The 21,962-nt window shown below is 39.3% G+C and overlaps 1 protein-coding gene across 1 annotated transcript in view; it reads left to right on the top strand.

Annotated features, from left to right (window-relative positions):
• The first annotated feature begins 253 nt into the window (after positions 1-253).
• gpatch8 (G-patch domain containing 8) overlaps positions 254-21,962 on the top strand; it is an 87,277-nt gene continuing 65,568 nt past the window's right edge. Inside the window, exon 1 of the mRNA XM_003222606.4 lies at positions 254-393. Coding sequence (XP_003222654.2) covers positions 349-393 — 45 coding nt within the window. The 5' untranslated portion in view covers positions 254-348. The remainder of the gene's footprint in view (positions 394-21,962) is intronic.

The raw sequence follows: 21,962 nt of genomic DNA, 5'->3' as shown, positions 1-21,962 counted from the left end.
ATTTTTCTTTTATTTCTTTATTATGGTGCTTTTTTCATTCTTTTTGTTATATATGCTATTTTATTTTGTCGTTTTATTTATGTATTTATTTTTTGCTATTGTGTTTTCCAATTTCCTTACTATTTCCCTCTGTGTGCATTTGATGGTGATGTCCTTCTTTCCTCCCTGGGTCTTAGGCGCGAGAAAAGGGTCCCTTCCGGCTCCAGACCAAAACAAAGCGTCAGGCGCGCGCACCCGGAAGCCGAGTGCCCGGATGAGCCGCGGCGGGGGCGCGCACGCTCCTCACGCACGGAGCGGGGCCGCCTTCGTCGCAGTCTCCTGACTGAAGCAGAGCCGAGCTGAAGCAAAATGGCGGACAGGTTCTCCCGCTTCAACGAGGACAGGGACTTTCAGGTAACCGATGCTCGCTCCTGCTGCGGGGGAAAAAGAACGAAAGGAAAGGAAAGGGAAGCAGCGTTTGTTTTCAATGCAGTGGCCGCTTTGTTTCTTTTCCGTCTTCCTTGTGGGTTTGGGGGGGGGGCTCATTTCAGCGTTCTCCTTCCGCCCCCCCCCCCATTTTATCATCAGCTTGGGTTTTCTGAGGCCTTTGTATTGACCTCCATGAAAAGGCCTCAGAGAACCCAAGCAGAGAGTCTCTAACCTACAGCATCGACAAAGCGTCTTCTGCGGTGTCTTCTGTTTCTTTGCCTTTTTATTGTTCGCCACAGGACTGTTTTTCTCCATTGAGGCCCTTTCCACACAGATGTATACAATCCAAACTGAACTGGATTATCTGGCAGTGTGGACTCGGGTCCCTTCCACACAGCTGAATAAAATCCCACACTATCTGCTTTGAACTTGAATATATGGCAGTATGGATTCAGATAACCTAATTCAAAGCAGATATTGTGCGATTTCCTGCCTCGATATTCTGGGTTATATGGCTGTGTGGAAGGGCCCTCAGATAATCCAGTTCAAAGCCATATAACAGCCCTATATGTATCCCAGAATATCAAGGCAGAAAACCCCAGATATCCTATATCTGGGATATAGGGCTGTATGGAAGGGCCCCCAGAATATCAAGGTGGATAATACACAATATCTGCTTTAAACTGGATTATCTGAGTGCACACTGCCCTACAGTTCAATTTGGATTTTATACAGCTGTGTGGAAGGGGCTTAAGGGCCCTTCCACGCAGCCCTATATCCCAGAATATCAAGGCAGAAAATTGCACAATATCTGCTTTGAACTGGGTTATCTGTGTCCACACTGCCACATATTCCAGTTCAAAGCAGATAATGTGGGATTTTATTCAGCTGTGTGGAAGGGGTCTAAGAGACATTAAGGGCCCTTCCACACAACCATATCACTCGTAATATCAAGGCAGACCATTCAGAGTCCCTCCCACACAGCTGAATCAAATCCCACAATATCGTCATAAAATCCCACAGGATCTGCTTTGAACTGGAATATATGGCCGTGTGGACTCAGATAACCCAGTTCAAAGCAGATATTGTGGGATTTTATGACTTAATATTCTGGGTTATATGACTGTGTTGAAGGGCCCCCCAACATCTGCTTTGAACTGGGTTATCTCAAGGGCCCTTCCACACAGCGATATAACCCAGAATATCAAGTCATAAAATCCCACAATATATGCTTTGAACTGGAATATCTGAGTCCACACTGCCATATATCCCAGTTCAAAGCAGATAATGTGGGATATTATTCAGCTGTGTGGAAGGGGCTTAGAGACATTAGGGGACATTCTACACAGCCATATGACCCAGAATATCAAGTCATATCATCCACAATATCTGCTGTGAACTGGGTAATCTAACTCCACATGGCCATATAATCCAGTTCAATGTGGATTTTATACTGCTTTATGGAAGGGGCATAGGGCCCTTCCACACAGCCATATAACCCAGAATATCAAGGCAGATAATCCACAATATCTACTTTGAACTGGAATATATGATAGTGTAGATTCAGATAAACCAGTTCAAAGCAGATATTGTGGGTTTTTCTGCCTTGATGTTCTGGGTTATATGGTTGTGTGAAAGACCCCTGGGTATCTGAGTCCAGACTGCCATATAACCTAGTTCAAAGCAGATAATGTGGGATTTTATACAACTGTGTGGAAGAAGCCGTAGTCTGGTTTGTTCGGCACTGTCTCTTATGCTTCTGCCCCTTTGTCTTATACCATAATTCCTCTTAACTTCCACATTTCTCTCACAATACTAGGCCACATAACCAGAATATCAAGGCAGATCATCCACAATATCTGCTTTAACCTGGGCTATCTAAGTCCACACTGCCATATAATCCAGTTCAATGTTGATTGTATACAGCTGTGTGGAAGAGGCCATTGTGCGGGAGAAACAGGGTAGGAAAGTGAATGAATGAATGAATGAGACTTTATTTCTATCCCACCCTTTCCTCCCCAGTGGGGACTCAGGACAGCTTACAACATATAGAGAGGGAAACATTCAATGCCGTATAAAAAAAACAAAATCCATATTCCATTTCTTCTTGTCTATTTGTGCAAAATATTTCAAGTATCTTCCTCCATATGCCTGTGTGCACAGAAAGGGCTTCAGTTGTTTTTGAAAGAACAGAAATGGCCTTCGCATTGTTTGATTCCCCCCCCCCCCAGACATCTGATGGATCAGAGGTTATTTTGAAATGACTGCTTCTTTCTGCAGTGGGTTTCCTTCTTCTGCCGCTCCTTCCTGCCACCCTCCATCCATAAAGATAAAAGAAGGAATCCTTTTGGGTGATGAGCATTTCCAAGCCCTTGCCACTAAGGGGCTCATTGTTGTGTAATTTTCCTCTCGCAGATGCAGCATAGCTCCCCCCCCCCCCATTTTGCTTATATAAAGGTGAACATACTTTTGTGCATCTTGTTTGTAGTCGCCTAGAGACCCCCCTCGTTGCATTTGGAACATGAGAATGGGGGGGGGGGGTTCACTCAGAAATTCCCGTCTCTGTTGACCATTTAAGCAGTTTCAAACCCGTATGGAAGAAAGGGGGTTTTGTGCAGATTATTATATTGGAAATCCTGGAATCTGTTGGAGATCAAACCACAGAACACTAATGCGCATTAAGAGCTTTCTTTTTAGTGCTTTAGAGGGAGTTTGATGTCTGTCCACTATGGTTTGAAGTTAGCTTTGCACAGTGTTAAATGGTCAGTGTAGATGACCATAATAAAAATCAGCTGTATTGAGCTTGGATAAGGAGAGAAGGAAGAAGTAACAAAATTACTGCCATCATTCAGTTCTTTAAACTTTGAATAATGTAAGGGCCCTTCCATACATCCATATAACCCAGAATATCAAGGCAGATAATCCACAATATCTGCTTTGAACTGGATTATCTGAGTGCACACTGCCATATAATACAGTTCATTGTGGATTTTATATAGCTGTGTGGAAGGAGCCTAAGGCCCCATTGCACTGCCATATAAAATCCAGATTAGCTGCTTTGAACTGGATTATATGGCAGTTTAGACTAATGTAATCCAGTACAAAGCAAATAATCTGGATTTTATATGGCAGTGTAGGTGGGGCCATAGTTTTGGTCTGGGCCAACTAGGGCCCCTTCTACACTGCCATATAATCCAGTCAAACAGGCCATCTGGATTTTATATGGCAGTGAAGAAGGAGCCTAGGGGCTCTTCTACACAGCCATAAAACCCAGAATATCAAGGAAGAAAATCCCACAATATCTGCTTTGAACTGGGTTATCCGAGTCCACACTGCAATATATTCCAGTTCAAAGCAGAAAATGTGGGATTTTATTCAGTTGTGTAGAAGGGGTCCAGGTTTCTTTCCCTGATGTGAAATAAAGTGATACAAGGCACAGAAAAATAAGTGGGAACAGTTACAGGCTTTGACCACATTAATGAGTAGGGGAATGAGAGAGAGGCAACTTCTTTCTTTTACAAAGCAGGTGGCAGTGTCCCAAGAAATACAATTTCCTTCCCTCCCCCCACCACTTTGACACAAAATGAACAGTGACAACTGTGGAACTTTAGTCACAATACAGCCAGGATGGAACAGTTTTCCATCATTCATTCAAAGTGTCTACATGAAGAGTTGTCTCTGTATACATCTCCTTTTTAGTGATGTCTTCTTTAACATTTTCTGGAAAAGAAGAGTAATTGAAGAAGTGATCTTTGAGGTATAATTGTCAGCTCTGCCCATCCATATTAGGCAAGGCATCCATCTCCGCAAGAGCTTGTGAATCATTCTTGTCACTTATTTTGCTCTCCTTTTTGTCCTGAATTGATTTTTGCAAAAGGAGGATTTGAAAAGCTAAAGGTGCGACTTAAATTTTATCAGGTTTTTAAACACCAAGGATGCTGCACTTGGCATGCAGTAATGGGGGATCTGATAGTTGGTTTTCGATAGTTACCCTCCTTGAAGGGTGAGGATGATGGCCTCATCTGCTGGAATAGTCATAATCGGAATTGCATGTTGTGTAATATATTTGAGTCTTGAGAAGAGGCATGTGAATTATCTCTTGATTGGCTTTTGCTTGTAGCAAGCGTAAACATACCGTAATTAATTCCTTTCAAAGTAACCACATGCAAAGATATTCAATTACTTTCTTTCAAATTCCAGCTTCTTTCAGAAATCAGCTTTTGTTAGTATGTTGTGGCATATTATCTCTGTTTAACACACTGATTATGAGTAAAGAGTCTGATCACTGGATTAAAGCATTGACTGTTTCTGGAGTCTCCTAAAAAGTACTGCATTACTGCTACATATCTGGATAACAGAAATTTGGGTCAAGGGATGAATATTCACTGACACTCGGTTGGTATGTGTGTGTTCTAATTGTCAGGTTGTCGCTCCTTTTTTAAAGCTGTGTGAAAATAGCAGTCTTTTCTGCAACCCGATTAAGGGGGATTTAGGGATCTTCTAGGTAATTGGGACAGTACATGGAAAATGCAGTTTAGCTTAGATAATTTTAAATAAAAATGTTTGCAGGCAAAGATTTTCCAATACAAATGTAGTCATGTTGAAGGTTTGTCTGCAGTAGTAGGATTCTGTTTCTGGATTGGTTTTGGATGTGAAAATAATAAACTGAGGTTTGGATAAGCTGCCATTTTATTGCTTTTATCTCTGCCCTTTACTCTCACCACTCTTTGTTTTCTGGAGATGTAATTAGAAGAGTCAAAGTGTAGTGGTTTGAGTGCTGGACTAACACTAGGGGACCAAGGTTTCAATCCCCACTTGGTCATGGGAACCCACTGGGAGACCTTGAGCAAATCACTCTCAGCCTCAAAAGGAAGGCAGGGGCAAATCTCTGAACAAATTATGCCAAGAAAACCCTATGATAGGTTGCCATAAATCAGAAGAGACTTTTAAGGCATACAAGAAGATGCAAAATTACGTTGTCACAACGGGTATGTTTTTAAATACAGTGTTTTAGTAAATAGATAATTTGTAGGATATACATTGAGAGGCTGTAAGGCTAATCCTTGCTGAAGGTAATCAAAAGCATTGTTCAAGTTTAAGAAGAAATTTGAGTGGAACTTCCACATGGGGAGTACCCCTTGAATAATTTGTACCAGGGCTGGGAAAAGTGAGACCTTCCAAATAACGTTGCAGCACAGTCTCCATCATTGGCTCCATCATTTGCTGTGCAGCCTGAAGAGCCACTTTTCCACTCTGCCTTAAAACAGATGGATAGCGACTTGTCAGGTGTCATAATATTAATACAGTTCAGATTTTTGACTCCAGTGTTATTTGTTTTTAGTGCTTTCCCCTGTATATGTAGTATTTGTATGGAAATAGTACACCTAAGCAAGAGTGTTTTTGAAATATAAGTATCTGGGGTGGAGTGTGTTCACACACTAGTCTCTTAAGTACCTTATTTTGCCACTTCTATGGAGTGATAATGTAATTGTGGATTCTCTTGAAGTCTCTAAATAAAAGAAATCATTATTGTGACTGACTTTCCTTGATGCTGTATCAGTAATTCTAGTTTGGCTCTCTTAACCTCAGGTTACTTGTGTCTGCTTTCTAACTGGTTTGCTGCATTTCCTTGAAATGGTATCTGAAAAAAAAAGAAAACCAAGCTGGACTGTTTGTTCGTTTAGCTTTATCGATAGAAAGATCCCATTGTGACTATTGTGACAAGGATTTGTGAGTGGGATATGAAAGGTATGTAATTCCTTACTGCTTGACAATGTTCATGAACTCTCCAAGCAAAATCTAGTGCACTTTCTGGAAGCAGTTATTCTCTTCAATAAAAAAATTTCTTGTTTCATATGTCTTCACATTTTTGACTATCTGCAAAGACTATTATACTTTTTTGTATGTTGATCAGTCTGTGATGTCCTGTAACTGCAGCGCTCTGCGTGCCTTCAGTAAGACCCCCCCCCCCCCAATACATACAATATGATAGATCAATAAAACAAAGCAAAGAAAGTGATTAGAGTGGGGAAGTAAAAAAAATATATATGGTGCTGGTATGACATAAACAGACACCACATGGTGAACATTCTTTTGTTGGGATTCCAGCATGGAGAAAACTATTTCCACAATATCTTTTGCCATGTCCAGAAAAGGGCCTCAGTAGACAACTAAACGATTAATATAGGACATGAAAATGCAGATGTCTTTCAGATGTCATGGTTTCAATTAACAAAGCACATTAGAGACTGAACTCAGTCCTAGCAGCCCTCTGTATACACAAAACCCACTCCCATAGATTCCACCACCCATGGCTTGACACAATTTACTATACCTTTTATATAATGAGGCTTGGGCATCCAGTGATTTTGGTATCTGTTGTTGGGGGGGGGGGGGGGTCCTGTAGGCAAATCCCAGCAGATACTGAGAGCTCACTGTACTTTGATTTTGGACTGGAAGTGGACTGGGAACCTATGAATTTAACAAAGCCACCACCATAATAAACTCATGTCACCCAGTCCCAAGTAGATAAGAATGCTCTGCAATCTGGTTTTATCGGTTAGTCATAATTTAATAACTATAGTATAGTAGTCTCTCCCTTTGTGCCCTGCTTCCTTCCCATTGCTGTTTTAGTGCTTACATTAGAGTTTAAAATAAAACAATCACTTAAATTTCAGTGTATTTTAAGTGAAAAGCTTGGATGAAGGTCCCACAATAATCCAAGGGAGACCTGTAATAATGTCTGTGCATGCAGCAGGAAAATAATTTTGTGAAAAACTGCGTAAACATAGGAATGAATTGAGTAGTGCAGAGTGAGGATACTTAAAAACAAAGAGTGTTTATTCACCAAGTAAGCAATTTGTTTGGGATTTTTGAATACCCTGTACAGATAGGATTGTTATCAGTACTATCACCTATCTCAAATTCTTGTTAATTACTTGTTACTCATGTATTTTGTGAATGCAAATTCAGAATTAATGCCCCTTCCAACCATGACGTCATGGTTGGATTGCTCTGCCCATGAGTGGCATCCAGTAATTTCTGGATGAAGTCTCTATGATGGATTATCAGGGAAGAGAGACTTGTTCCCTGAAAGTGAGCAGACACATGAATGTTTGGTTATCTGCTTTTTACTTACAGCCCAAATTCAACTACTAACCCCAACAAATGCATAGTTACTGAATCAGTGAGATTTTCTTAAACTCTTGATTTACTATTGAATTATTTCTGTGGGGTTCCTCTAGTTGGAAGTAGTCATTGGATTTATACTGCTGACCTAGAGACAATCTACATTGACCTATAAACTGGGGCTGATCCAGCATGCTCAATGTTGGATTGGTTCTGGATACAGTGCAGATAGAAACTCACCCACCCACTGTGGTGGCGGAACAAAAGGTTATCTGATAAGGAACAAGGATTGGATATCCATAATTGTTAAATGGTCTATGTCAGTTTCTGGTGGTGTATTTTGTGCATAAAAATAAACATAAAAATAATGAGCTATCTTGGGGATGAGACACAAGTCTAAACATAAAATTCATGTATGTTTCATATACACTGTACACATGGTCTAAATGTAAATTTATGCACAATATCTTTATTAATTTTGTGCATGAAGCAAGGTACAGGCAATCCCCATGTTATAAACAACCGACTTAAAAACGACTCATAGTTAAGAGTGGGGCTGAGACAACAGGAAGTGAAAGAAATCTACACCTTGGAAAGGAAATTCATTCCTGAAAGCTATCTTGTGGAAAAGGTGTCTCCACTTTGTCACCAATCGTTATTTCTACAGCAAGCCTTTTTTTTTCAGAATCCAACTATCGCAGGGACAAAGTGAGGTGAAATCTTCTGAACAGGGGCACAGACAGCAAAACAAACACCACAAGGATATTAACCAGTTAGGGTTAGGGTTATGCCATCAAAAACTAATATACAATGATACCTTGAGTTAAGAGTTTAATTAGTTCTATGACTGAGCTTTTAATTCAAATCGCTTTTATCCCATTGAAATGCTATTAATCCATTCTGGCCCCCCAACCCCCCCCCCCCATTTTTGTTACGTATTTTTAAATAAAAAATGTATGTTATAAATAACAAATAATGTATAAATGCACATTCACATGGAACAATAAAAAAGAAAGATCCATTTTAAAAAGGTAGAAGCACAAGGTTGTGGCAAGGAAGCACATTTGAGGCAACAAAATGTGTGTTGGCCAGTGTAGCAGCAAGGCACAGCCTGCACATTCACATGGAACAATAAAAAATGAAATATCAACTTTAAAATGGTAGAAGCCCAAAGTTGTGGCACATTGGTGGAAGCACAAATTTGTGGCAAGGAAGCATAAAACACAAAGTGAAGAAACAGAAATATCATTTTCTTCAAACTACTCATTTCCGTCTCTCTCCCTGTCTTGCTGTCTCTCCCTCTTCATGAAGCCAAACATACCAGGAATAAAACCCACACAAAATCAACTAAGCCAAAGTTCCTCAAAGTGGACAAGAGCAAAGTGGACAGCAATCTCCCAAAGCTGACAAGAGGCCCGAGTCTGTTCCCTTGAAGCCCTAAAGTTCTGTGCTCTCATGCTAGCACTCCCACTTGTGCTAGTGCTCCCTCTGGCGCTATTTCTTAACTTAAAATGCTGCTCGTATGTCAAAGCAAAACCAGGGTTGAGCGATGGTTTAACTCAAAACACTCTTAAGTTGGGATGCTATTAAGCCGAGGTTCCACTGTATATATGTTTTTAGCTGGAGTTATTAAAAATGTATCTGTTCCAACTTACATACAAATTCAACTTAAGAACAAACTTACAGAACCTATCTTGATCATAACTTGGGGACTGCCTGTATATTGAATAATCAGAAAGCGAAGATGCCACTATCTCAGCCACCAAGTCTGCTTTACCTGTAATAGGACAGCTATTAACTGAGTTAAATCTTCAGCAGCAGAATATAGCCCTGACATTTAGATTCTCTCTGTCTTTAGCTGGTTCAGTAATGCTTAATTGGCCCTTTGCCTATAGCTTTTGGGGAAAGAGAACCATCTATGAAACATCCTTGACTATAAAAATAAAAATAAATTTAGTTTTATGTTCAGACTGCGCATTGCGGGCTGCATCCCAGAAAGGTGCTCTTGAATTGTTTAGTTTGCTCTGTGCTTGCAGGTTTTATGAACAAATAGCTGCAGTGTCAAGCCTTATTCTGTCCCTTGCCTTTGATAAGGCTATCTAGGCAGAATGTGTAGTAATATCTGAAGGGAGACCTGTCTCCACCTGCAACATTAAATTATAAATTGCACATGTTTTCCCTCTTAGATCTAGGAATGAAGATTGTACTCCTGCCAGAAGTAAAGCTTTTGTCACTTTTTGATGCAATGCTGTTAGATAATGAAGTATTAGAATATTTTATTGTAATTATTCATACCATAACAAATTCTAACAATAGTGTGATTAAATCATTTTTCTGTAATCCTCTTATATGTTAATAATAATAATAATAATAATAATAATAATAATAATAAGTTTATTTTTATATCCCACCACCATCTCCCCGCAGGGACTCGGGCGGCTTACATGGGCGGAGCCCAACAACACACTTAGAATAGAATAAACAAAAAATACATAATATACAATTCACAGTATAAAAATGGATTAAAAACAGCAATACAGTATAAAACGGGGATATTATAGCAATGGTTAATAATATCAACTGGGAACCAGGCACAATTTGTATCATCTTCATGGGTGGGGATACTAAGGCAGCAGTACAAAATAGGATGATGGCTAAAGTGTGGAAAAAGATAAGGACCAAATAAAGTTCAGGATATGTTATTAATACCATCTGGGGTTGGTTAACTAATGATTGTCATGCCAAAAGCCAGACAGAACATCCAGGTCTTTAATTCTTTTCTGAAGGTGGATAGGGAAGGAGCTAACCTAATCTCCCTGGGGAGGGAGTTCCAGAGCCGGGGGCCACAGCCGAGAAGGCCCTCTCCCTCGTCCCCACCAGTCATAACTGTGAGGAAGATGGAAGCGAGAGGAGGGCCTCCCCAGAAGATATTAGATATTGTGTAGGTTCATAGGGGAAGACACGGTCACGAAGATAGGTAGGTCCCGAACTGTTTAGGGCTTTACAGGTAATAACCTGCACCTTCAATCGGAATGTTATCGGCAGCCAGTGGAGATGCTTAAACAGCGGGGTTGACCGCTCCCTGTAAGCAGCTCTGGTTAGTAACCTAGCCACTGACCTTTGTACCAACTTCAGCTTCTGGGCTGTCTTCAAGGGCAGCCCCATGTAGAGTGAATTATAGTAGTTCACCCTTGAGGTAACTAGAGTGTGAACCACCATGGTCAAGTCAGACTTCTCAGGGTATGGTCGCAGTTGGCGTACCAGCTTTACTTGTGCAGAGGCCCTCCTGGCCATCGCTGACACCTGAGCATCAAGCAACAGTGATGAGTCCAGGAGGACCCCCAAACTGCGGACCTGTGTCTTTGGGGGAGTGCGACCCTGTCGAGCACAGGTTGCCACCCTATACCCCGATAGGTCGAACGACTGACCTGGAGGACCTCTGTCTTATCAGGATTGAGCTTCAGCTTGCTGGCCCTCATGCAGTCCATCACAGTGGCCAGACACTGGTCCAGGACCTGAAGAGCTTCCTTGGAAGTAGGTGGAAAGGAGTAGTAGAGTTGAGTGTCATCTGTGTAGAGATGGCAACTCCGGATGACCTCACCCAGCGATTTCATGTAGATGTCAAAAAGCATGGGGGAAAGAACAGAACCTTGCGGGACCCCACATATCAAAGGCCAGGGGTCTGAGCAGGTATCCCCCAGCTTTACCAACTGGGTGCGGTCCTCCAGGAAAGAGTGGAGCCATTGCAAGGCAGTGCCCCCAACCCCCATTCCAGAGAGCCACCCCAGATGGTATTGAAAGCCACTGAGATGTCCAGGAGACATCTTTACGTCTCATTTTGACTAGAAGTTCAAGCAACCGAAGCCTTTGAAGCTCAGAATGTTGTACTAGTTAGATATGAAATGTGGGGTAGTCATTCCCTCTCTACCTAGAACTGCATATTCATTGTTTTAGTGCTTTTCCATGGGCTATAGATAAAATCAGGGCAAGTATCCCTTTAAAACACACATTGCAGTTTGATGCTGAACATCTTGCAGTGATTGGTCCTGAACCATTTCAAAGGCATTCAGTATGTTGGAAAGAGTTTGTTTCTCCTCTGTTTGTCAATAGAGGGGAATTGTTTATGTCTTGTCAATTTAGTAATATTCCTCTAAGTTAAAACAGTGAATCTCAAAACTGTTATAGCAGATAACAATTACCACGTTATAGGTATTGTGACCCTAGATCAGGCATGGGCAAACTCCAGGTGGACTTCAACTACTATAATTCTTAACAGTACTGGCTGTAAGGAATTATGAGAGTTGAAGTCCAAAACACTAAAGGGTTGAAGTTTGTCCATGCCTGCCCTAAATGAATTCTTCACAATACTGTGGTTACAGATCCTATCTTTCTCAGTTTGCTTACTGAATGAAATGTTTAAATTATCATATTTATATTCCAGAATTCTGTTCTAGAGATCTACAAATAGTCTAAAGTGTAACCATCCATTAAAAAAATAAAATAGATCACAGCAAACCTCAGAGTAAACCTCACAAAGCATCAGAGCCAAGAAGGCATATTTAAAATTGTTCTGCAACTCTTAGATTTATGGGAGCAAATATTTCAAAAAGGCAAAACTTCATCCTGTTTCAAATAATTGACATAGTGTCTCTTTCAAGAAGTCTATGTTCCTCAAAACTGCTGTCTCTCCTGCGAGCAGAATGCAGAACAGCACCTACATCAAAACAGATAAATCATTCAGAAGATGATAGCTGAATATTCATAGTACCACATCATTTAAGACTGTTGTTGTTATATTAGTAAGATATGGAATGATGTGCATTGACTATTGGAACGGCCCGGATTACATTTGTGGATTATGTGATTAATTGTGAAGCTAAATGTTTTTAATTGTTTTAACATATTTTTAATTCTATTTTAATTTTTTTTTACTTGTACATTGTTTTAAGGCAGGGGTCCCCAAACTTTTAAAGCAGAGGGCCGGTCCACAATCCTTCAGACTGTGGAGGGGCCGAATTCTCATTTGAAAAAAACCCCAAACAAATTCCTGTCCACATGGCACATGTCTTATTTGTAGTGCAAAACAACAACAACAACAATGAAAGAGCAATACAATATTTAAAAATGAAAACAATTGTAGCCAACATAAACCTATCAGGATTTCAATGGGAAGTGTGGGCCTGCTTCTGGCCAGTGAGATAGTCAAGTTAATTAGGATTGTTGTGCCTTCAAGTCATTTCAGACTTTGGGCGAGCCTAAGTCTAAAATTATTTATTTATTCATTTACTGCATTTATTTATTACATTTATATCCTGCCCTTCTCACCCCGAAGGAAACTCAGAGCAGCTGTATGTACATACAATATATTATATTATTAGCATAGCACAATATTAGCAGTATATATTACTATATCGAACTATACCACTATACTGTAATATTATATGTAATATATAACCTATAATTAATATTATTATATCGTATTATTAGTATTATATTGTATAACATTATAATATTATTATCAATATTATATGTATATACAATATATTATATTATTTAAAATGATATAAAATATTATTTATTTATTTATTTGCTACATTTATATGCCGCCCTTCTCACCCCGAAGGGGACTCAGAATGGCTTACAAATTAAATTTACATACAATATTATATTAGCACAGTACAATACTGGTACTATATTGTACTGTATCAATATATTGTAAGATTATTAGTAATATTACATGTAAAATATATAATTAATATTATTATATTGTATTATTAGTATTATATAGGAGCCTCTGGTGGTCTAGGGGATAAAAGCCTCGTGACTTGAAGGTTGGGTTGCTGACCTGAAAGCTGCCAGGTTCGAATCCCACCCGGGGAGAGTGCGGATGAGCTCCCTCTATTAGCTCCAGCTCCATGTGGGGACATGAGAGAAGCCATCAAAACAGACGGCCAATTCTCTCACTCCAAAAGCAACTCCGGTTGCTCCTGTATTACAACATAATATTATTAATATTATATGTATATACAATATGTTATAATTATTATATATTATTATGTTATAAATTATGTTATAAAACTGAGGGCAGGGGCCAGGTAAATGACCTTGGAGGGCCGCATCCGGCCCCCGGGCCTTAGTTTGGGGACCCCTGTTTTAAGGCATCAAATAATTGCCTATGTGTAAAGCCGCCTTGAGTCCCCTCTGAGGTTGAGAAAGATGGGGTAGAAATGTCATAAATAAATAAAATAAATAAATTATATCCTGCCCCTTTCCCAGTTCAGGACTTAAGGCAGCATGCAACAAATTAAAAACATGATATAAAAATTAAAACAAGATTAAACAATAAAAAATTAAAATCCGATCAATACATGTATCATTAGAAACACTCATGCATACACAAGCACAATAATTAGCAGGATCCAGCACATTGTTTGGGTGATATGAGACTTGTATACTTATCAAATGCCTGTTGAAATTGAAAAACCTTTACTTCTATGCAAAATGAAACCAGGGAGGTGTTAGTTTGACTTCTATGGGAAGACAGTACCAAGGTCTGAGGGCAGCTACTAAGAAAGCCTTTTCTCACGTTCCCATCAAATGTCCCTGTCAGAGTGGTAGGAAAGGGAGAAAAACATCTCCAGCAGATTTCAAAGCATGAACTGTTTAGTAAGGGAGAATATGGTCCTTCAGATTCCCGAGACTGACGTGGATATGGCTTTATAGGTCAAGAGCAATACTTTTGCTTTTGGAAGAGCAGAGAACAGAAAGGCACCTACCTCTGTTCCTTCCAATAGTAGAGGTCAGTGGCTGGCATGGAAATGTAGTTTTTCCTCCTGGTTCCAATTACTCTAAATCCCCCCCCCCCCCCCCGCCTTCACACACAAACACTCAACCCACATAAATTCTTCACTGTGGGTCACTGCATCAGGCTTAGGGAAGACCGAACAGCAGTGATTGCCTTAGCCAACACCTGCCAAAACCCACAGCAGTCTGCTTTGGAATCAGACTTTGCTTCTCCCTTCTGAGGGACAAAAACTTTCCTACTGCATGTGATGCCTCCACACATGCCAAGGTTGTTGGGGAGAGAGCCAAGTTGGGTAGAGAGGCAAGTAGTGGGGACAGGCAGAGGAGAAGGCTTCCTTCATGCCCATTGTCCTCATTCCCTTCTTGGACTACTTCTCCACACCTTCCCAAACTTATTTTCCATGTGTGCCTCACTGTGGGAAAACAAGCCTAGTGTGGACCTTGATGGTGGCAGTGGTGTTCCATTTTTCCTCCTTTTCCCCTTCAAGAGAATCCAGTAGCTATTCGAAGAGTTTCCACATTCCTGGAGGTTCTCTATCAAACCTTTGGAGGGTCAATTATATTACTAATCTGTTTTAATTTAGTGATAGAAAGACTGGCCACTTCTTTGGGCTAATTAAAACTTTGACTGATATCTGTAGAACTTTATATTTTTATTTTAAAAATCAAGTTTCCTATTTGTAACATACTTTCTTTGAATTGGAGTGCATTCTTTTTGTTCGTTAAACTTATTAAGGATCACCTAAATAAGATGGCTATTTCACTGAGATGTATAAAGTAAAACTGCTGATTGTCATTTAGCACAATAAATGTCATGAGATATGGAGTTGATTGTGAAATAAATGTATTTGTCTTTAGTTCTGTACAAATACAAAAGTATTAAGTGAGGTTGTGTGCTTGAAAACAAAGTTAATAAGAGTCTTACAAGGTTGTGAGTTAGTTTCCTAAAGGTTTCCAGAAACAAGAGTGGCAATTATTGCTCAGGGGGCGGGATTTTCCATGAGTTATAAAATAAATATCCTGCCTGTTTGGCTGATGGTCATAAACATTCCTATTTTTGCAAGGTAATAAATACAATACATGACCTATTGTATCACTTCCAAAGTGCTTGACTTCAGAAGGAAAATATTGTTCCGAGTAGCATTTTCTTTTGTGTACAAAAATTTCTCATGATATAGTTAACATAGTTTTAAGATTGATGCAGAGTTTAACATTTGTGTTTGAAATCAGATTTCATTTTGAGTTAGCTTAAGTTTTAACGAAAGAATGTTTTTATTTTTAGATAATTATAGTAATTTTCCAATAATTATTTAAAATTAGGTGTTTAAAAAATAATTTGACTAAATGGCATAACACATTGTACATATCTTCTGTAGGCCCTATTTGATACTTGGATAGGAGGAGAGGGGCTACCAGATGCAATGAATACTAGATGCTGTAGGCTATATTTCAGAGGAAGAAACTGGGAAAACCAGCTCTGAGTATCCCTCGCCTGACAAAACCCTATGAAACTCACAGGGTTGCCATAGGTCAACAGATGACTTGAAGGCATGTACAGACAAAAATACTCAGTAAAAAGGACGGAGATATAGGGAGAGAAGGAGCGTACTGAAAACATGAGCTGAAAATATGAGTTATGCTGTAACTCGCTTCGAGCCATGAGGAGAGATGGATAAGAAATAAAATTATTTTTATGAGCTGAAATCAGATTAGTTAGAAATTCTGCCATTCTCTTTAAATGAAAGAGACCATTATTCATAGAAAGAGAGAATTCCATTGAACTCATGGAATGTGGCAGTGGAGTATCCTGCCTTTCCAGACTGGTTTCTCCAAACAGTGGCACAAGGTATGTATTTGGACTGCCTGGGTTAGTGTGAGCTGTAAGGGTGAGTTTAGTGTACAAGGGAAGTTTAATTTTCAATTGGAGATTGGTTTAGATATGATATTTAAGCCAACAGTTGCTGGGGTGGGGAGATAGAGAAGGAAGAGGAATTGAGTGAGCAACTGCTTCTGCATTCCTACTCAAAAGCATTTGTGTAGTGGCATGGCCTGATGTATTTTGGCCACATCATGAGAAGACAGGAAAGCTTGGAGAAGATCATGATGCTGGGGAAAATGGAAGGAAAAAGGAAGAGAGGCCGACCAAGGGCGAGATGGATGGATGGTATCTTTGAAGTGACTGGCTCGTCCTTGAAGGAACTGGGGGCGGTGATGGCCAACAGAGAGCTCTGGCGTGGACTGGTCCATGAGGTCACGAAGAGTCGAAAACGACTGAACAAGTGAGACGACGCCGATGGCCTGATGTTATACTTCTGTGGAGAACAGGAGCAAATCAGGATAATCCACTCAGAAATACGATGATCAGAGATGGAGGAATCTATAGAACCTGTATTTTACAATCGGTTGGTAGTAGTAATAATGGTAATGTTCTAATAATAAGCAACCTTCCACGTTACTTTCTAGATTGCAGTAGCAGTAAGAGGTACCTTTGGGGTAATCAGAGCTTCTACCATGTTCTTTTTAATAAGTAGCATTCCCAGCACTGACACAAAATCAAATTATTGTTCCATGCATTGAATTTGAGACCTTTCTTATGCAACACATATACTCTAGCATAGAGTTACATGCTTTCCTGAATGAATAAAAAATCTGCAAGTTTCAGTATGCCCCTCCCCCAGGCCAGCACCAGTTTCAGTACCAGGCTCAGGGAGTCAGTGACTACATGTTTGGTGGGTCTGCACTCTGTGGATTCTTTAGTCCCAGATGCTGATCAAAGATTGATTCTTTCTCCCTTTCTGCACTGTATAGGCGTTCCTGCTCATTAAACCTAGGACTTCACATCCAAAAGGGAAATTATGCTCCTAGGACAATGCTATTTCCTAACTGAAGATAGATGCGATTGAGACCATGAATGTTGGTATCAATATGTGGCTTGATTTCCTTACCTGAGTAAACCAGATGTATGACATTACTTTTCGGGACAATAGCTTTTGTGGAACAAACAGGTGGCTTGTGTTGTTGAGGTCTTCAAATTTCATAAGTGCAGGAAGCATTCTAGCCCCTTTGTTTCTAAGGATTTCTGTCAAAGACCTATTTTGATTTGGAATCTTATCTTACTCAGGAATTAGTTCCTCAGTAGAAATTTAAACAAAAATGGAATCCTATCTGCACAGACCTTTGCATTTTTCTTTTGTGTAAAGAATATCTTCTTTTTCAGGGCAGATGGGCACACTGTCTTGGCTCCAGATGTCCATCATCTTAGTTTACCCAGAGACACATGAATTTCTATATAGCGTCAAAGTTTATCTGGGAAAATTAAGATGATTGGTATTTAGAACTTTTTATTTATTTTATTATGGAATTTATATTGAAGCTTTCTCCCAAGATCGGATTCAAGTCAGCTTAGAAATTGTTCTGAATTGTCTTCCTGCCTAGAATGTATGGTCAAAGCAGTTGTTCCTGCAGAGATGTCACAGACAACCTCCTCACCGGCCATTCAGTTTTACCCCTTTTCCCTCTAGGTAAGAGAAGTGGACTAATTTCATATAATCTACATGATGGAAGGGCACAATTGACTGCCCTAACCAGGCTAGAGTAGTGAAACTTCTAAAGGTGCAATGGATGGTGTGCACTATTATTATTTTGTACCTTCAAGTAAGTTCTGGCTTATTGCAACCCTAAAGCACACCTATAATGAGGATTTTTGACAAGATTTGTCCGAAAGGAATTTTGCCTTGTCTTCTGAGGTTGAGAGAACATGACTTGTGTGTTTCTACGACCAAGTGAAGATTTTTTAAAATTAATTTTTATTTCAATTAAAAAGAAAGAGATTTTGATTTACATAGAAAGTGGGGATACAATATAACTATAGGAAAGTAGGAAAGAGTATTTAGGAAAAAGAAAAATGAAAAAAAGAAAAAAGGTTGGGGGAGAGTTTGTAACTTCTGTTCTTCTTCCTTCTGTTTAAATGCAAGTGGGTTCTAAACTAAATAATATCTTTGAAAAAAGAATTTTCTTTCCCTCCAGGCTTTAAAGCTTCGTAAGATAATCTTCAAAAATCGACCAATCAGTCTTTTTTATTCCACTACCATTATTTTCTTTTAATAAAAATGTTAATTTGTCCATGTCCTTTATTTCCATTGTTTTAATTATCCAATCCTTTATATCCGGTGTACTATCCAGTTTCCATCTTTTCGCAAAGATCATTCTTGCAGCTGTAGTAAAGTATGTAAATAACTTTCCCTTATTTTGGTCCGCGAATAGCACTGAATCAAACATTCCCAAAAGATATTCTGGTTTCATTGAAAAGCTTTTCCCCAAATTTGTTTTGGCACTCTTCATGAATAGTTTTCCAGTAGATCGTTGATTCTTTACAAGTCCACCACATATGAAAATATGGGCCTTCATTTGTCTTGCATTTCCAACATTATCCACATTTTTATACATCCTACCGAGTTTTCCCGATGTCATGTACCAGCGGTATGCCATTTTCATCCAGTTCTCCTTTAGATCTGAAGCGTATGTAAATTTTAGTTTTCTTAACCAAATGTCTTTCCACTCTCTTAAATTTATTGATCTTCCTATATTTCTGGCCCATTTTTACCATAGAATCCTTAATTTGTTCAGTTTCAGTAGCCCAATCAAGAAGTTTATTGTAAATTACTGTAATTGGTTTTTTTTCTTATTTTATCAGTTTATCCCAAAAGTCTTCCTCAGAGAAACATATTTTCTTATCAGAATTGAATTGTTCTTTAATCAGCAGGTATTGTAGCCATGAGACTTCCTTAAACCTTTCCTGAATTTCCTGTTGCGGTCTTAATTCAACTGCGGGATGTCTCCCTGTCAATAATTCTTTATAGGATGGCCATTTTATCCAACCAAGTAGCCTTCTTTGGTTGGCTTCCAATGATGACACCCATTTTGGTGTTTTAGTGTAAAAGTTCTTTTTATATCTTTCCCAGACTCTCATTAAAGATGACCTAATAAAGTGGTTGCCAAAATTTTTCTCAACACTGGTTTTCCCGTACCATATATACGAGTGCCAACCTCTCCTTAGGTCAAAGCCTTCAATAGTGAGCATCTTAGATTTTGTAACCAAGTGAAGATTTGAACTCATCTTCGGAGTCATGGTCCAACTCTCAACCACTGCTCCATGCTGGCTCTCCAAAGAGCTTTCAGTGGTATGGATAATCCCCAGGTTATGAATAAGATAGGATCTTTAAGTTTGTTATAAAGTTGAATTTGTATGTATTTTGGTACATATTTTAGTGCCACACTATTTGTTTTAGTTTTGAATTGCATTAGGGAAGGGTTAACACTCCTGTAACATTCATTTTGCTGTTTGTACCCCAACTCAGAAGATTTTACCTCACTTTCTGTCCCTGTGACAATTGGATTTTGAAATCTTTTGCTTGTCATGGAAACAAGGATTGGTGATAAAGCTTAAGTGGAGACACCTTTTCCCCACACTAACTCATACAGGAGTGAGTGTTTCTTCCTGGGGTAGATTTCCTCTCACTCCGTGTTGTCTCTTCCGTTTGGAACTAGTAGCTGTATGTAAGTCTGTACTGTTACATTTTTGAAAAGGTGACACCTACTCCCCCCCGCCCTCCCCAATATCACAAGCTAATGTAGGGAGCCCTCTCCCCTCAGATCGAAAGTCTTCTGTCAGCTGCTGCCATTCAGACAAAAACAAATCTGAAGTGTTTTTGAGCTTCTAGGACTGGTATATTTTGTAGTGGTGTATTGATGCTGAACAAGTATCAAACCTTACTGGACTGTTCCTGAAGTTCCTCTTTTTCTCGCTGCCTTAATTAGAAAAGGGCATGCTTAACCCACAGTGCTCTTCTCTTATGACACTAGTAGATAAATAGAAAACCAGATGCCTTATGTTGCTCGAAGCTTTTTAAGTCCCCGCAGCACTTACTCAGCTCTTGAGTAGTCTTCATAGCTTTTATGAGAATCTTACTGTTACTTAAAAGGGTTATTTAAAATGGAATGTAAAAACTATTAGGGCTGCTAGGGTTGCGTGCTAAACTTTTTTTGTTACAAAATATAAATCAGGTTGCTTGGAACTTTTAATGTGAGAAATCAAAAGCACACAATACTTTTCAGTGTGCCCATTGGCCTTGAAAAGAAGAAAATCCTTATGCAGAAGAAAGAGGACATCATTCCAGTTTATTTTGGGTTGAAAATGACACCAAGAAGTCACAGTTTAACGTTTAACTGCTGTTTCAGGAAGCCATTTCCTACAGCTTAAAATGGTGGGAGGGGGGACTGGAGATGCCCGAAAATGATTTTCAGTTGCAAAAAATAGATCAAATGTCTGTGATATTTCTGAACTCCCATTTGGAATGATTGTTAGCCCCTTGAGTCCCCATGAAGAGAAAGGTGAGGTACAGTAGAGTCTCACTTATCCAACATAAACGGGCCGGCAGAATGTTGGATAAGCGAATATGTTGGATAATAAGGAGGCATTAAGGAAAAGCCTATTAAACATCAAATTAGGTTATGATTTTACAAATGAAGCACCAAAACATCATGTTAGACAACAAATTTGGCAGAAAAAGTAGTTCAATACGCAGTAATGCTATGTAGTAATTACTGTATTTAGGAATTTAGCACCAAAATATCACGATATATTGAAAACATTGACTACAAAAATGTGTTGGATAATCCAGAATGTTGTATAAGTGAGTGTTGGATAAGTGAGACTCTACTGTATAAATAAAAAAGAAGAAGAGGAAGAGGAGGAGGAGGAGGAGGAGGAGGAAGAAGAAGGCGACAATGATGTCTGCTGATTCCTATTAGCCAATGCATCTAGAGCAGTGGTTCTCAACCTGGGATCCCCAGATGTTTTTGACCAACTCCCAGAAATCCTAACAGCTGGTAAACTGGCTGGGATTTCTGGGAGTTGTAGGCCAAAAACATCTGGGGACCCCAGGTTGAGAAACTGATCTACCCTGTTTCCCTGAAAATAAGACATCTCCTGAAAATAAGACCTAGTAGAGGTTTTGCTGAATTGCTAAATATAAGGCCTCCCCTGAAAGTAAGACCTAGCAAAGTACGTACTATAGATTGTTGTACATGGAAATAATGGAAGTAACAAGAAAGTCTTGATAGGATTCACAGTTTGTCTGGTTATGCTGGTTTGTGATGACAACTACTGTACAGTATATAATAAATGTTCATTTTTTGTTCAAAAATAAATGTGAATTCTTCTTCATGGAAAAATAAGACATCCCCTGAAAATAAGACCTAGTGCATCTTTGGGAGCAAAAATTAATATAAGACACTGTCTTATTTTGAGGGAAACGGGTAGAGCCTATAAGTAATGAAGGCTACACATTTAGTTTCTGATACACATGGACACAATCTAAAAACAAGTTGCTGTCCTTTCCCTTTTGCAGTTACTCGTTTGTGATATGTTGTGAAAGACTTGGAAAGATCTCAGGTGTCTGGATTGTTAGCCTTCTGACAATGTGATACCTAGGAATTGGAAATATGAATCCAGCCCTGGCAGAAAATCCATTTAAGACATGCCCTTAAAGCGATACATACATGTATAATGTAGGTATACACACAGGCATATAGTTATATTTTCCTGTTTTGATACCCTTGAT

This window comes from Anolis carolinensis, chromosome 6, assembly GCF_035594765.1.
Source record: "Anolis carolinensis isolate JA03-04 chromosome 6, rAnoCar3.1.pri, whole genome shotgun sequence".
NCBI classification, from domain to species: domain Eukaryota; kingdom Metazoa; phylum Chordata; class Lepidosauria; order Squamata; family Dactyloidae; genus Anolis; species Anolis carolinensis.
Note: the sequence above shows the minus strand (reverse complement) of the source record. Positions and strands in the feature narration are given on the sequence as shown.